The 16,439-nt window shown below is 32.6% G+C and overlaps 2 protein-coding genes across 2 annotated transcripts; one reads left to right on the forward strand and one right to left on the reverse strand.

Annotated features, from left to right (window-relative positions):
* Positions 1 to 199: 199 nt before the first annotated feature.
* On the forward strand, positions 200 to 4,650 carry LOC140751110 (uncharacterized). Its single transcript, XM_073084972.1, has 7 exons — positions 200 to 369; positions 441 to 538; positions 1,258 to 1,398; positions 2,605 to 2,782; positions 3,220 to 3,355; positions 4,065 to 4,294; positions 4,381 to 4,650. Exons 1-7 carry the CDS (start codon positions 285 to 287, stop codon positions 4,488 to 4,490), a joined length of 978 nt encoding a protein of 325 aa, XP_072941073.1. The 5' UTR covers positions 200 to 284; the 3' UTR covers positions 4,491 to 4,650.
* A 3,312-nt stretch (positions 4,651 to 7,962) lies between these two features.
* Positions 7,963 to 12,259, reverse strand: und (methionyl aminopeptidase und). Its single transcript, XM_073084970.1, has 8 exons — positions 12,020 to 12,259; positions 11,740 to 11,928; positions 11,188 to 11,348; positions 9,981 to 10,155; positions 9,505 to 9,713; positions 9,194 to 9,284; positions 8,904 to 9,078; positions 7,963 to 8,687 (listed from the first exon to the last, which is right to left on the reverse strand). Exons 1-8 carry the CDS (start codon positions 12,156 to 12,158, stop codon positions 8,435 to 8,437), a joined length of 1,392 nt encoding a protein of 463 aa, XP_072941071.1. The 5' UTR covers positions 12,159 to 12,259; the 3' UTR covers positions 7,963 to 8,434.
* Between the last annotated feature and the right edge of the window lie 4,180 nt (positions 12,260 to 16,439).

Below are 16,439 nucleotides of genomic sequence, written 5' to 3' on the forward strand. Positions count from 1 at the left end.
AAACCAAGATTAAGCTAGTTGTACGACCTAATATTTGAGATTTTGTTTTATCATTTCAAGGGATAAAGCTATTATTTTTGATTGGATACAAAATTGTAACATTGTATCCTTCGTTATGTAATATAAATTATTACGGGATCGAAATTTTACATAACAGGTATTCATCAAGCACAATACGGAATTCAGATTTATTTTGACTGATAGTAACATTTGTATGGACTGTTTGATTGGAAGTGGAACACAAAAACGTTTGTTTTCATAAACGATTTGTCGTGTAATAAATTATGAAAAACATGAATTCAGCTTTATTAAATAATGTTTCCGAATTAACAAAACTAGCAAGAAAATTCAATTGTTTCTATCTATCAGGTAAATATAGAATTAATGGTAATCATCTGTTGGTAAAAGTGAATCGTATTTTAATTATTATTTTGTTGAAGGTCTACATCAAGGCATTTGTAAACCATTCATAGTAGCCGGTCACCAGGTTGGCTTGATTCGTCCCGATGTGTTAAAATATTTGCACAGATTTCCCGAGGTATGTTTTTATATTAAATTCTAGATATCCTGTTTGAAAGCAATGTGTAAATCTATGTGTCAGAAGCATTATTTGATGGGGTATTGATATTGAAATTTACATTATTTTCATCTATTTTAGACTCATTCTTATGCAATATCGTTTCCTATCTGTAAGTAGTTTGTTTCAAATGTGTTACAATATTGTGTCTATTTGATAATAGAACAAAGGTAACTTGGAAAAATAAAATATTCTGGTCATTTACATATTATTATAGATAAGTATATTGTAGGAATGTAGTTTCTGACTTATTCAAAATAGTTACAATCATAAATTAATGTTAGTGTCAAGGATAAATAACATAAGGTACCATGAGATAAGGTAAGGTAATATAAGATTTGATTTACAATACTATACAAAATGTGACAAAATAGAAATAACCAGTCTGGTGTGAAGTTTCTTGTGGGTTCAATTCATAGCTCGGTGGAAAAACACATAATGAATTTTGAGATTTTGTGCATTTGTTTCCCAGATGTATATATTGTGTATATTGATGGATAGCTTTTTAATTTTTTTTCACACCAGGAAACTTATTACAAAAAAAAAAAAACTGAACAGAAATATATTCTCTACAACTTTACAATGTTGTGTGTCAATGCCTTCACAAATCCTTAATGCTATGATAGAAAGCTTTAGAAAGGTTATGATATATTTTTTTTAATAATTCCTTATTTATTCAGGTTTTTAGAGTAGCCGGAAAATTTGTAGAATTAAATCCAGCATTCCGAGACTATCAAGAGAGAACTGTAAAGGTGGCTGAAGTTTTGCAGAAGTTGAGGAAAGATGATGAAATATGTGCCCTTAAGGGTTGGAGGGATGAGGTATCTTATATCTTTTATATCTATTTAAAAAAAAACATACTAGTAACAATCTTTGGAAAATATATGTGGGTTTTCTCATAATTATCCCATTTTATTCTGTTCCATATTTGCATTGTTTATATTGTATTGCAATGGGGGAATTATCAATAGGCTGAGTAGGGCTGACTAAGGGTGGTATTTTAAAGGCGGCTATGTTATGAATTTATTATTATTATAAATTTATGTTGAATCATTACTTGATACTACTGATACTGTGTCAAATTTAAGAGGCAATTTTATATCCGGGCTTTCTTTTTCTGACGATAGATGTTGGCAACTAATTGTTATTTGCATTGGCTTTTTACCATATCTGGTTTGGACAGCCCTAAATTAAGGTTTTTGAAAAGAGGTCAATAGGAGCGGTAATGAATAGCATAATCATGGCAAATGTGAAAATATGCTACTGAGTGTTTGGCAAAAACCTATGTTGTACTTGACTTGTATTATCTGCAACATTCTCATACAAACAAGTCAATAATTGTGTTATCATTTATTGTCATTAATTCCTTCAGTTAAATTTTTTGCAATCTCATATATCTAACTAATAAAACTTATTTCTGGTTTGATAATCAAAACCATATTATGGCCTAAAAAGTGTTTTGTCACTGAATGTTTAGTAATCAATGTACAATAAAAGTATAATGATAAGATAGAATGGCCTGGTAAAATGACCAATCATAAATAATGTCAAATACAATGACATGTTACATGAATATTCGTTGAAATTTTTTGCCTACTTAGCAACATGACATTGAATATTTTGCCTGATAACGACTATGTTAATTGATTATCAATTATTTAAGTTTATGGGAAATTATATTATTTTGTATAAATGTAAAGTAAAATCAGCAATATATTTATTAATTCAAGTAGTATTAAATGTAGAGTAAGTATGTATGTATATAGAGGTTTTCTCCAGACGTACCAGGATCAAATTTATTTCTATCTGCTAACTCAGTCTATCTTAGTTTGTTGTTCTGATAAGCATGGTTAACAACATCTCAGGCTTCCCAGCTTAGGCATCAGGGCATCAATGAATGTGAATTGTTTTAAATATTTATTATTTATTATTAATAGACAGCAATACCCATTGTACAATAGAGAGACTGTTTATTTAATATTTTAAATAATAATATTATACATATTATGTATATTTTGTGATTGCAGTGCTTTGAAGTCAGTACACCATTTTACCATGAGAGTCTTTTGGAAATGGACCGAAGTGCTGTATGCCTGTTTGGTATTCGTAACTACGGCGTCAGCGTTACTGGATACCTTAATCATCCATCAAAGGGGCTTTGCATCTGGCTGCAGCAACGTAGTTTTACAAAGCAGACTTGGCCTGGTTAGTACATTTTTTGGATATCTATAATTTGCAAAGTAAATGTTAACACTTAACAGTTAAGTGTCTAGTACACTACAGTAATGCTTACTTATCACTTTCTAAGTAGTACATATTGATTTTGATTACATCTGCAGCTTTTTAATTTATGTGGTAGGTGTAAAGTTAAGTAAATCTAAATTTCCAGCACTTAAAGTATAAAAATAAAGAGAAGTACAAAATTAAATATCAGTTTTAAATTAGGTTGCTGCATTGTATTAACTTAAGGCTTGAAAATAATGTACATCCCCACTAATCTCAATTTTCTTAAGGAGATAAGCTGATCAAATTTAAAAACTTTAATTTATTATTTTTAAAATATTTTTTTACAATTGTTTTCCAAAAGTTGTGTTGGTTTTTTATTTATGAAAATTGTCACTGAGTGTGTGGGAATATTCCAGGAAAGTGGGATTGTTTTGTAAGTGGCGGTTTAGCCGTTGGCTACGGCATTCTGGAAACTGCCGTCAAGGAGGCTGCTGAAGAAGCATCAGTTGTTGGAGAGCTGGTGAAAAAACTCGTACCAGCTGGATGTGTTAGGTTTGTTATCTTTAAATTCTTACTTTAAATCTAATTTGTTTGAGCATAAACCCCACATATCGACGACGAATTGGCCCTCGTAACTCAAAAAACGTTATTTTACATAACAAGAAACGCTACTTTAAAAAGACATAGATCGTATTGGCCACACTTTAATATTTTGCTCAATTTTGAACCTAAGGACCCAGGTCCTTAAACATAAGACACCAGTGTCTTAAGGACGACCTGTGATACGTCATTTTAAGTCCAAATATGCAAAAATCGCTTCGTAGAAAAATGAGATACGAGTTATTGTTATGCATGCATATGCGACGCGTTACACCCGCGTTTAAAAGCAATGTCCCCAGCACATTCCAGTACTCAAACATTATCTCTGTATTTCACACGCTTTGTATATAAATATCAGTAACCACTTTCAATTGATCTTTCGCCTAAATGACGGCGCATAGTATTTAGAGGTCGTGTTCGATCTTCAGTTTTAGATAACTGATTTTTATAAATAAAAAAAAACTTTGGCCATTACAATCTTCAATAAAACAATTTTTCAGATTTATACTATCAATAAAATATGAAGATATTTCAGTGACATGTAATATGAGTTTCCGAGTGCCGCCGCTTGTTTGAGGCGTGCGCTTAATAATGCGAAAGAGCATGAAAACATCACTATGTGGCCGTGATTTATCGCTAATATGTTCAGTTATTTTTTCAGCTTTTATTTTGAAAGCGAACGAGGTTTGTTTCCCAATACAGAGTATGTATACGACTTGGAGCTTCCATTAGATTTTGTACCACAAAACGCTGATGGCGAGGTAGAAAGCTTTGAGTTGTTGACAGCAGAAGAGTGTGTACAAAGAGCTCTTACACCTCAATTCAAGACCACCAGTGCTCCAGTATTGATTGATTTCCTGATAAGAAGAGGATACATAAATCCTGAGAATGGTATGTTTTGTTTTAGAGCAATTTCATTTAACATTATATTCCTACTTGCCGTTATATTTATAGAATATGTATTTATCTTATTTCAGAGCCAAATTACAGACACTTGGTGGAGTTACTTCATGTTCCATTGCAGTCTATCTACAACTGGTCTGCAGAAATCACTAGTAATGGCGATGATTCGGAAATGCAATACTAATAAGTGTGCTTCATAATTTTGAATATTAGTATAAATTGTGTTATTCGTTGATAAATGAAGCTAAAATGGATAATGTTATCTATAACCAAATCTTAAAGGTTTTCACGATTAGTGTGAATGTTATATTTATGAATTAAATTATGTGTTGAACATGGCCTAATTTATGACATGAGGTTAATGTACTTTTTAATTACTTAGGTAAGCTTTAAGTATTGCCTGAGTATTCCGGACGATGTCTTTCTTTCACTAAGGTACCTACACATTGACCAATTCCTGATGTGTAGTTATGGGATATTAGATGTCATGTTAGTTATAGCTAGATACGTTTAATTTCTGTGATACTTTACCACTTTGGTATAAGGGATTTGTAGATTATTTTAGTATGATTATCAATTATAATGTCTGCGATGTTTATTTATTACTATTTTGTATTATAATTGCCCCAGTAATATCATTGTAGATCTTTGGTAAATGTTTAAATTTTTTTTATCACATTGTACTTAACCAATTAGATTTTAATAATCAATAGCGACTTCCATTAAAATTAAATAGTCTAGTCATTTTTCATTATTTGCATAAGAAAAATTAAATTACCGGCTTAATTTTGAGGTAGAAGTTCTATTGTATTCTTAGAAATTAAATAACACTTGAGATTATCTTTATGAAGTTGATGTTGAAGATAATTTTATTATAAAGACCAGCAAATATCTTGATCAAGAAGCTGTATTGATGCGGAAAATTTTGTCTGTGTACACTTTTGTAAAAAATAATCGCTAAGTATCGTATTTTTTGTATATTTCTGAATACAAGTATGTGTAAAATAACAAATACCATAAAAAATACACAAATATGAGTTAATAATGATAGTCTAACAGTACTCTACATTTACTCAGAGTTTAATTATATGCTACAAATGCTAAACGAATGTGTACTTTGCATCACGTGGGGTTTATTATGTGCAAGGGCCATAATGCTTTCATTGAGTATACACTAGCATACGAAAATACATAAAGTTCGATCCCGATCCAAAGCCCTTTGTAGAATGCGCCTTTGCTGTATGTGACCATGCAGCTGATTAATGAATAATATGTCAATATCTGTCACGCATTGTGATCGCAACGTGAAAAATTAGTGCCTGAGCACCAAATAATGCTTCGTAAAAGCCAAAGTGAAGGTATGAACCTACTGTATGTACATTTGTCCAGCAAACATCATAGAGGACTCAATCGATTTGACCTATCTATTGTACTGGACAACAAATAGAAATCGACCTAATTGATTTAAATAATTATTGAAATAGGTAATTGGTGCTAATTGGTTTTATTTACTGATTTATAATAATTTTGTGTTTCTGCATTGTGTTTTTTATGTAAAATAGTTTAAAATGTTTATTTACTATACTGATGTCTTTTATAATTTTACCAATTCCTGTAACATCTTTGTTATACCTAATCATGTTGTCAAACAATTCATGTATTCTCTGGGTTTCATATTATGATTGTTCATAGTCAGAATTTCAAGTTTGTTTGCTTTGATTTCATATTATCCTACATTATTTTTCATATACTCTAACATCTATAATACTGTGCTTACTAGGTAGTTGAATGAATAATATGTTATAATTAGAATGTAACTTAAGTATTTCAAGTAAGTTTTGGTGTTAGTTGGAATTGAGGCCACGAAAGCCCATTATAATCAATCAACATGAACATCAGGCTTATATTAAGTATAGTCCCGGCCAAACTGCTAGTCCGCTCCGAATATAGAAATGAGTCGCGTCACAATAGAAAACCGTAGATATAAGCGGGACGAAGACAGCGCGGGACCTCCCCGGCACTCGTCCGCTGCCTGCTCTCGCCCACGGGTATATTGCTGCGTTAGTGTGCCCTTACTTTAGCATATACTACCTAAAACCGCGCAATAACTTCAGAGAGGACTAGAACTTTGGCGCGAACTGTAACTAAATTAGCAAATAATTTAAGTATGACATTAAATTAAAATTATATAATATGCCAAGCTTGATGCTTACGGTTCCCCATTCGGAAGGATGCAAAACCACATCTTTCTTTTTTAAACTTTACAGTATAATATAGTACAAATTTTCTAAAGTAAAGATTGATATGTAACAGGGCAGTGAAGTGGAGTTCTACCCTATATTGTTGTGGAATGATTCCACAGTGACCAGGACGTTAAATTTTGTATACTATTTTACATTTGATATACATTTGTATACTAGAATTGTAATTCTGCAGTTATTGGAACAAATATGCTGAGGAATTATATTCTATTATACCATGAATTAAGATTTGCAGAATACCCAAGAGATGATTATTTGTCATGTAGTTCTTGGGATTACGAATGATTATTGTGTATATTATTACAGAGTAGTTTAGTATGTGTAGTGGAAAATGTTAAATTAGTGATTTGTATACCTATTCAGTTCATCAACCAATTTTATACTTTTCTATGACCACATGTTATTCGCAAAATGTTTTATAAGTAACCATGACTAACATAGTAATTTATCTAAATTATGAAGTAATAAATCGTTAAATGACATTTGGAAAAAATAGTGCTCTTCATAATGTAAAGGTTTATTGATTAAAATAAAATAAATAAACTATTTAAAAAGAATTGTTTTACTTACTGAGAAAAAACATGTTAACCAATTTCTAATTCATGTCTAATATTTGTTTGTTCATTTCCTATATTTATTTAAGCTATCTTGGGAATTCGGAAAGGTTAAATGAGTGCTTATAAATTGACCTTTTTTATAACATTTTTGAAGAGAGTATGTGTAAAAAACAAGTATTTTAATGTCAAGATTTCAATTTTTAATAAGGTTTGTATTCTAGGACACTTGAGGGAGTAGGACATTGGTGGGACATTTTCAAAAATTATCCATCGCTATATGTGGATAATGGTAAGTGTAAATAATGGAAATATGATAACGCCTACGATGTAATGACGATTTATAGCGATGTTAATTCTTTAGGAGTCGGTGCATACGATGCGAAATCGCACCGCAAAATTTTCGTCGCATTGGCATATGGGCGGTGCTGCGCCGCAACGGCGTGACGTATGGTCGTTGGATTTTAATAAAAAAAGGGTACATACGTTTTATATCTCGGATACATGGTTGCAATTCCCACCCACATTCAAAAACCACTTTCTATAATAATTATTTTAATGTCTCATTAATAGTTTGATGTGACAGAAATAAAAGCATTTTGGCCAATTAAATGAGTAGTGCGATTTACTTACAGTTGTAGATGGTTTCTAAAATAACACACATTATTATGTACTAACTTAGTAGCATCGAACCAAAACCTTTTGAATGTTAAAAAATATATAACAATGGTTACAACGGTTAGCTTAGTTCATATATCTTTAATATATAACTTATGTAAAAATGTTAGCAAGAAACAAAAAGTGAATGATAAAATGCTATTTCAATAGCGTTAAAACTAAGTTAGGGGGATTAATTACATTTATTCAGCTTATTGGGTATCAAGAGTACAAATATAAGGCATATTATTGCTTTGCTTTTATCACTATGTAGTTTATCATTATCAATTGATGTTGTTGTAAAATCATCTAGATTGCTATAACAACATTTGCATATAAAAGATTTTCCTCAATACTGAATTAGTATAGCCTTATGAAAAATATTTTACTACTAATTGCACCATGGTACATAATAACACATTGCCCTGTACATTGAGATGCCTTTCTTCAACCCTATCTTAACCAGTGTAAGATAAGACAATTATTCAGTGTATGTAGAGACATATAGCGGCCACCATAAAATGTGACCAATATGCACTCAGTGTCGAATCGTCAGCTGGTGTTACTGTAAATGATGTCTGGTTACAAACTGTCAAGCTATAACTGACCACATCGAGTGTCAAGCTGATAAGTGAAATTAGCCCCAACTCCACGACCTAATAATCATCGCCACGCGATATAACTTCCTTGCATGTGGGGCGTAGGAGGATGGTGTGTTCGAACTGCGCGGTGTAGCAGCCCTTGACGTCGCAGAGCGGCGGGTAGGCGTCCACCACGCCCTTGTCGCACAGGTCCTTGAGCGCCATGGCGTAGCGCGCCGCCCCCGCGCGCTCCAACCACCGCTTGCAGAACGCGAGAGTTCCGAAATTCTTATTTATTAAGTTCAGCAACTGTTTGGAAGACTGCAATCTGAAAATGTATGTTTATGTTTTATACCAATTTAAAAATGTCATACATACCTGACAAACCCTAGAAAAACACCCAAAATGCATGTGAATTCTACCAATTTATACTTAGCCAATGTAGTAGACTGTGACATAATTATTTTAACACTAAGTTGAGTTGTTGACTTGCAGTGGGACAGATATGGGTGGTGAATAATAATGAAAGTGTAGTTCATTTTACCTTAGAGGCACAAATTGCTGGTCAAAGTTCTTCATGTAGTGGGAGCAGTCCATATCATCATGAACTTGACCACGTCCAGTTGAGCCAAATGTTTCTATGGCATAAAACTCATTCTCCTCCATACGTGTGGTTTCACCACCTTTCACAATTGGCACTGTTTTCCCGGCATGAATTCCTAGAATAGTTTAAATATAATGAAAACATCCCTAATAATACAATTGGTGAAGTGAACAAAAATACTACACCATTAAATTATAAAACAAATACATTAGATTTAAATAATTACTTACTATAGGGCCCTATAGAGTGACCATTGAGATTGCGTATAGGTTTCACTTGGTAGACCTGACCATCCAATTCAACTTCATGAGACTCCATCACCTTTAGAACAAACATGATTAAAAATTATTATTTTGTGACAAAATATCGTCTTTAGTAGTTTACAGAGCATTAATTTGAGACTCCAAATATAGCCATACAATCACGCATAAGTATAGCATAATAGTTAAAAAAAAGATCGACGTTTTTATATTTCTCCAAATCCTAGAAAATTTCGTTACAACTGCGATTGATACATATGAGACCATAATATTAATGTTACCTCTTGTACTGCGGCACCAACGTCACATAACCGAACGTCTACGCCTGAAGCCTTAATTCCTGCTTCAGTGGCCTCCTGCACGCCCTTCACCAGGGGATCGTAGCGCGGGTTGAAGTGCAGAGTGAACGCGCAGTCAATGATCCGACCATTTATGTGTGTGCCAAAGTCTATCTTGACAACGTCATCGTATTCGAGGACGGTGTTGTCGCCTATATATAACAATGCTTTATTACTATATTGGCACATTCAATAAAAAAATTAAGTTATTATATATTTAATAAAAATAATTCCCACTTAAACCTACACGTTTTTGTGCATGGGCAAAAACACCTCATATCATTCATCATTATTAGACATGAAAATTAATTAATACACTTATTTTCCATTTTTTAGTATCCAATATTTACTGTATGTATTTACAACATTTCATCAACAAGTTATGATAACAAATTCTAAAAATAAGTAGTAACAGAGACCTGTATTAGGCGTATAATGTGCAGCACAGTGATTGCGACTGCAGCCAGTAGGGAAAGCCAGCCCTGCTTTAAGTCCATCCTCGCCAATCAGACGCCTTGCTGTTGATTCAAGTTCCTCACAAATTTCAATCATTGTCATCCCAGGCTTAATCCATTCACGAATATGTTTGCGCGTCTGAAAACAATGTGAATATTGGTGTTTGTGTTCTATTCACGTATGTCCACAAATCTCACACAAGTTACTTCTAGTATGGAGGCACCATGTAGCTAGTTTTGTCTTTTATATGTAAGTAGCATAATTTTTTATATGTAATAAATGCATCGTCTGTCACAAAAATCTGTGTCCAACTCTATAAAAGAGGTTCTACTTGATACTATTTAGATGCATTCAGAAGCTCCATGCTGGAAATAAATGTGCTGGGGGTAATCCCTTTTTGGACGAGAGTGGCCATACCACCTTACAAAATGTTATATAATATTATATACGACTTAAGCATATAGACCACTTGATATCAAGTGTTTACTGCAATCCATGAATCCTTGATAATTATAATGACATAAAAACAAATACCATGCACTTAAGAAAAACGTATTTGAAGCAGACATTTTGAATCATAAATATAATTTTGTCATTGTGCATAGTCAGCATAAAACTACTCCTCTCTGAATATAAAAATGAATTACGTCGCCATAGTAAATTGTATGACCACACCTGCTCGCAACAACTTCAGAGCGGATTGGCAGTTTGGCAAGAACTATACTAGACAAAACATAGAATTGGTTGAAATAATCTTATGAGAATAATTTCTAATAATCACTAATCACTGTGCTAGACCAGTCGACTATGATAGCATGCTTTGATAATGGGTACTTATATAGTAATGTAAACCTACATAGAAAGTTTTAAGATATTTAAAAGCAAAAGCCAACCGTTTATACAGATTGACCATTTATTATTAATCAATACTTGACCTGAAACAATATAATGCAAAACATATTACACACATGAATTGATACAATGTTTTAAAGAAATGTCGCTGGTTGTATGTGGAAGGATTTATAAATATTGACCACCATGTGGATTGATTGTTGCAAAATAGTTTTATGTTAATTTTATATATTTAAATTCACATAATAACATATTATAGTTCTAACTATGATATGATTAAAGCCAATGTCACAAGTAAAAAATGGTAAAACAGTTTACCTGTCTATGAGCTTCTGCGGCATGTCGAATCTCTTGGTAAATATCTTGATGGAGTCTATCCAATGCCCTCTTCTCTTCACTTGAAAAGCGATCCTTGGCTGTTCTTTCATCAATTCCCTCAGCAGGGCCATGTTCCATGATCTGACCCTCGGGGAAGTTGCCTTAATGAAGATAGAAAGTGTAAATCATATTAAACTTATTTGTAACCCTAATTCAATATTTTTACAATGTTATAAAACAAAAAATAGCATTATTCATAAGTGGAAATACCTAAAAATATTTGTGGTAGTGAATTATATGGCAGGTGGGCGACATGAATTATAGTAAAAGTTGTAAAATCAACACAATAAGTATCATAGGTTTGTTATGATTATTGTACTATAAATTATATGACCCAAATTCATTATTAAAACATACATATATAATTTATACAGGCCACATGGTAAAAAATTGACCCATTTTAGTGTAGGTTCTTTGTGTAAAATGCACTAATGTGTTGTCATCATGTTGTCAATATTATCGGATGTGTTGTTGCGAGTTTTATAAACATACCATCGGGAAAGAGTTCGGAAATAGGAATAGTTGGGGGGTTGGTCTGCGTTTTGCCACCGCTTTTAGATTTGTTTTTATTCTTTTTTTTCTTTTTCTTATCTTCGCCTTCCCCGGGTTCATCGTCCACCGCCAACGACAGTACTTTATCCGTAATCTCTGCTACTCCATTACCGATCGGTTCGCTGGCCGCTAAAATAAATCATACGTTCACGTTGTTAGTCCTTCTTAAATTTAACGATGTTTTGTTATGTTTTAAACACACTTATAAAGCTAACCTAACCTGTTTTCTTCTTCTTTTTTTTCTTTTTCTTCTTCTTGGCGGGATCTTTGGCCTCTTCCGCACCCTCTAATTCCTCTTCTTCATCGTCATTTTCTAAATTTTCTGGATTTATATCTTCTACAGTTTTAACAGCAGCCATTCTATAATTAAATTGAAAATTTATAAAAATAAATTCTGCCTCGTGACGATAGCTTCCAGTTGTAATTTTTTCCTTCAATCAATCACTATTCACTTCAATCAGTCGCAGTTCAGTTCAGTCAACCAGTCAATTTCATTCTTAGTTTTTTCTTAAATGTGAATAATGAATGACTTGGATTCTTGTTAGTTTAAGCTACATTAATCGTGTTTTCAATGCTTCAAAGTAGATGTCACTACTATCTTGTAGGTTTTGTATATTATATTCCACGCTTTTCCATGTTAATTACATAATATTAATAAATTGTGTTTACTTGTAATCAACCGATTGTAGCATATTTAGATTTGTATTTAATAATAACAATTTTACATTACAATATTGTCACTGTAAGAAAGGAGTCTAAATCTTTTAATATGACGTGTGGCTATTCATATACTTGGCGTGCTTCAAAATGATCTATATACATAAATATACTCTATTTTCAAAATATTTTCTAAATGACTTTATATTGTCTTAAGCTTTATATTGTCGCTCGATAGTGTACTATCGATAGGCTTTCTATAGATTATTAATATTCTTCAAGTAAACGCAAAAATCGATAGTATCGATACTATTGACAGTATTATCGCTTATCAATAGTATTACACTAAATGTCTTATCGACAGTATCGATACTATCGACGCATCTATAGATTTTATGGTTTGTATAATAAAAAAACTATCGATAGTAAGACTACCGATTTTTCGCCAACACTAGCTTATCTAACCTAACCCATCGTGATATGTATATAGGTTGCAGTTAAGTACACACACATACCTACTGAACTTCTAAATACATTTAGGTCAGACTGGCTGGACCAGGTTTATGTCAAAGCGCTGTGACGTTCACATTACTTTACGTACGTGTGGATATAAAAGGAACAGCAGATGGCGCTTTAATAGTCAATATAAAGACACGGCACGCAGCTATTCGTCGGTAGTCTTATTTATTACCCATCATCATGTTATTCACTAAGCCAAGGGACTGGCTAACACTCTTTTCGATTACCAAATTGCTTTAGCTAACGAATTAATGGTTTTCACCGCATTTAATGTGTATTTTTTAAGCAATAAAAGTCATGATCATGTATTACCTATTACACTTATTACATTAGTTAATTACCTATGTAGTATTATTATGTATTATTTAAACAGAGTACAGTAATAATATTTCAAATAAATTACATTGAATTAGGGATTTATAAATATGCGGTTCATATTAATCGCAACCTTAAATGTATACATTGACGAATATTTTGGTCTGAAGCTGTGAGAACCTACTAGTGGTACCTACTCAGCGTGCTACGAAGCAATGATAACGCTGACATGTCGTTATTTCGCTTGCGATCTTGCATTCATCATGGGTCATACAAGGATAAAAGTTGGTTAAAATATTCTGATACTCCTGGTCGATCCACTTCTGAACAATGAAGAATATAAACATGTGTAGTTCTTTTACTGTTAGGGTAGGCAATACGAGGAGGCTTAACATAGGTTACTATACTCTTTGAGGCTTAAAACACATATTAACAATCCGTCTAGTGTGTGGATTATCTAATGGAATGAATACAGACACTTTTATCAATGACTTATACTTAAGTAACGTAAAGACTTTCATGGTGTATGCAAAATAGTAATTAATTATTCGTATTTTATGGTTCAAATCCTATGACTATGATTTCCTTCAGAACGGCGTTCAACACTTGAATACCTATGTCCCTATACGGTAACATAATACCTACGGGAAAACAATTTGATTTAACGCGTACTCTTACCCCTTTCTGTCGCTCGAGTTTCAATGTTCCCCTTTGAAGGGTAAGACAGGGTAATTAAGGGCACGAGAGACATCGTCCTTGGAATCTTATGCGACTTCTTTTTCTATTAAAACTTGTCAGTTACAGGTGAAGTAATCGTTTCAGTTCGAAAAAATCTATTTGAGTTCTAAGAAATTGTCACGATTTATCTGCCGTTGACATGGAATTATCAAGTGGGAAATATAAATAATAGTTTCCAAATTAAAAATCTAATCTCCTTATAAAAGTAACTTACAATTTCATAGTAGTAGTATCATTTCAATCACTTACAATAATGAAATTATCATAAATTACAGACTTCCTAAGAATTCCGAAAAAGATAAGGCGATTTTAAGGATGGAAAAAAATAGTTATTTTTTACTATATTTATTTTAACTAGGTATTTACGAATCCCTATGCCTTACCTACTTTATATGCAGAATTCGGTCTATGAACACCTACGTGTTTACTTTGGAAAAAAACTTGTAAAAATTGTGATGTAGGTAATTGGGTATTGTCTATAGAGTTATTAATGTGATAGTCACTTATCGACTTAGCGAGATTAAACGATAAGAGAGCTTGTTACGGTATAGTTCTCTGTTTACAATGGTGTCAAATGTACAATTTTTAAGCTTACAACGGGCGTGTACATAAAGCTACATATAGGTATTGCACAGTTCAGACAAGCCTGTTTCGGTTAGGTAAGCTTAGTTATCAAGCGTTTATATGTTTCTTAAATGAAGGCAGAAGAACGAGAATCCTAAAAGTTGCCGAACGTAAGATACATAATTTGAAACACTGATACTCCATCCATCATAAGTCAAATCAACAACATCAACATCTCAATAAAAGAAATCAGCGTAAAATTTTCGTTTTTTTTGCATAGGTAAATAAGGTTTTGTTATTATACAACTTCATTAATACGTATTCAGCATGCATAGATAACATTAGCCTCACATAGACTTACTAATCATGGTATCTTAAAATATTATCGCGCCCTTGTTGGTAGAAGGCTTTCTATGGTTCTACCAATATATATAATTATAGTGCGAAGTACAGTAAGCGGTAGATACAGCCGGTATACGGTGTTTTCAGGCGGCAGTCACTGCTCGCCCGCCGTCGGTACGCCATTCGTCCCGCTCTGGCCGCTACGCGCTACGCCGCCGTAGCGGTAGACGCTTTGTCACTTAAAAATACAAAGCCAAAATATATAAAACCAAATGCAATAATAAAATTATAAAACTGATCGAATGTACACTTTGCCGCAGTTTGTGTTGTGAATGTAAATTGATGTGTACATACACAACCACGTGATAAAGTTGTCCGACAAAACTCTTTATTCTGTTAGTGCATGATTATACACAATCCGTATAAATGAGGCAAATCTTATGTAAACTATGGAAAACTAGAAAAGTTATGTAAAACACTCAAGAGGATTTTTCATTTTTGGTGAGTTGATTTCTTGTAATCTCGTACTTTTAAATTCAAAACGCATTAAAGAGTTGTGAATTATGCCAAGATCCAGATTCATAAATGTATGTAATAATAACACAATGTAAATGAATAATGTTAAAAACATAGTGCCTTGATTAGAAGTTAGTTTGACAATTTGAAAGTAACATTTGCACTGTAAGTATCTACCACTTTGTCTCATTGTTTACCTTTGTTTTATCTGTTCATTAGCCGAAATACTATGTAAAGAGCTAAAAGTAAATAAAACGTAACACAATTTGTACTAGGTATTTATATTTATTTGCGTTATTTTGGTGCCAAGGCATTTACGTTAATTATTGTGTATCTTATAAAACTCTAATGTTGAACAATAAATGCTAAATAGAATATAATAAAAATGCGCAAGTGGTAGGATGTAAAGTTGTTGTAAATGTTTATTACATTTTTTTATGCTAAGCTGATTTTAAGTAGGTATACTATATAAACTGTTGTTGTAGACGAATAACAGAGCCAAATTGTTTTTGAATTACATCCGCAAACGTCAACGACGCTCTGGCACGTGGTTCTTAATTTATGGAACAACATAATATCTTTTTATGTTTATGTTCTTTATTAAATCAAATAATATATTTTAAGTAGCCAAAACTAAGCAAATGTATCCGTAATGTATGCTGAAAATTGTGTTTAACTTTGGAGTTTGTATATTGCACGCAGAGGTAGGGTATTATGGAAAATTGTGTCAAAAGGAAGATTTTAAAATTTAATGTTTAATTCATCATTCATGTTAATGTGTTGTTCAATGTTTATTAAGTGTTGGATTTTATGGTACAGGGATCTTACGCAGTAGTTGTTATTTTTAACCTTTTTTTATTCTTATAGCATAAAAACATATACAAATAAAATTTTAAATGTAATGAAATCGGTATCAAGCTTGGTCCGTCTAGCGACCTAAATTTCGCCGGAGCACGGATTTCACCCACATATTTTCTACTGTGCATTCC

The sequence above is a fragment of the Epargyreus clarus genome, unplaced genomic scaffold (assembly GCF_041222505.1).
Source record: "Epargyreus clarus isolate Ecla_fem2 unplaced genomic scaffold, WU_Ecla_fem_2.2 ptg000021l, whole genome shotgun sequence".
In the NCBI taxonomy this organism is placed as follows: Eukaryota; Metazoa; Arthropoda; class Insecta; order Lepidoptera; family Hesperiidae; genus Epargyreus; species Epargyreus clarus.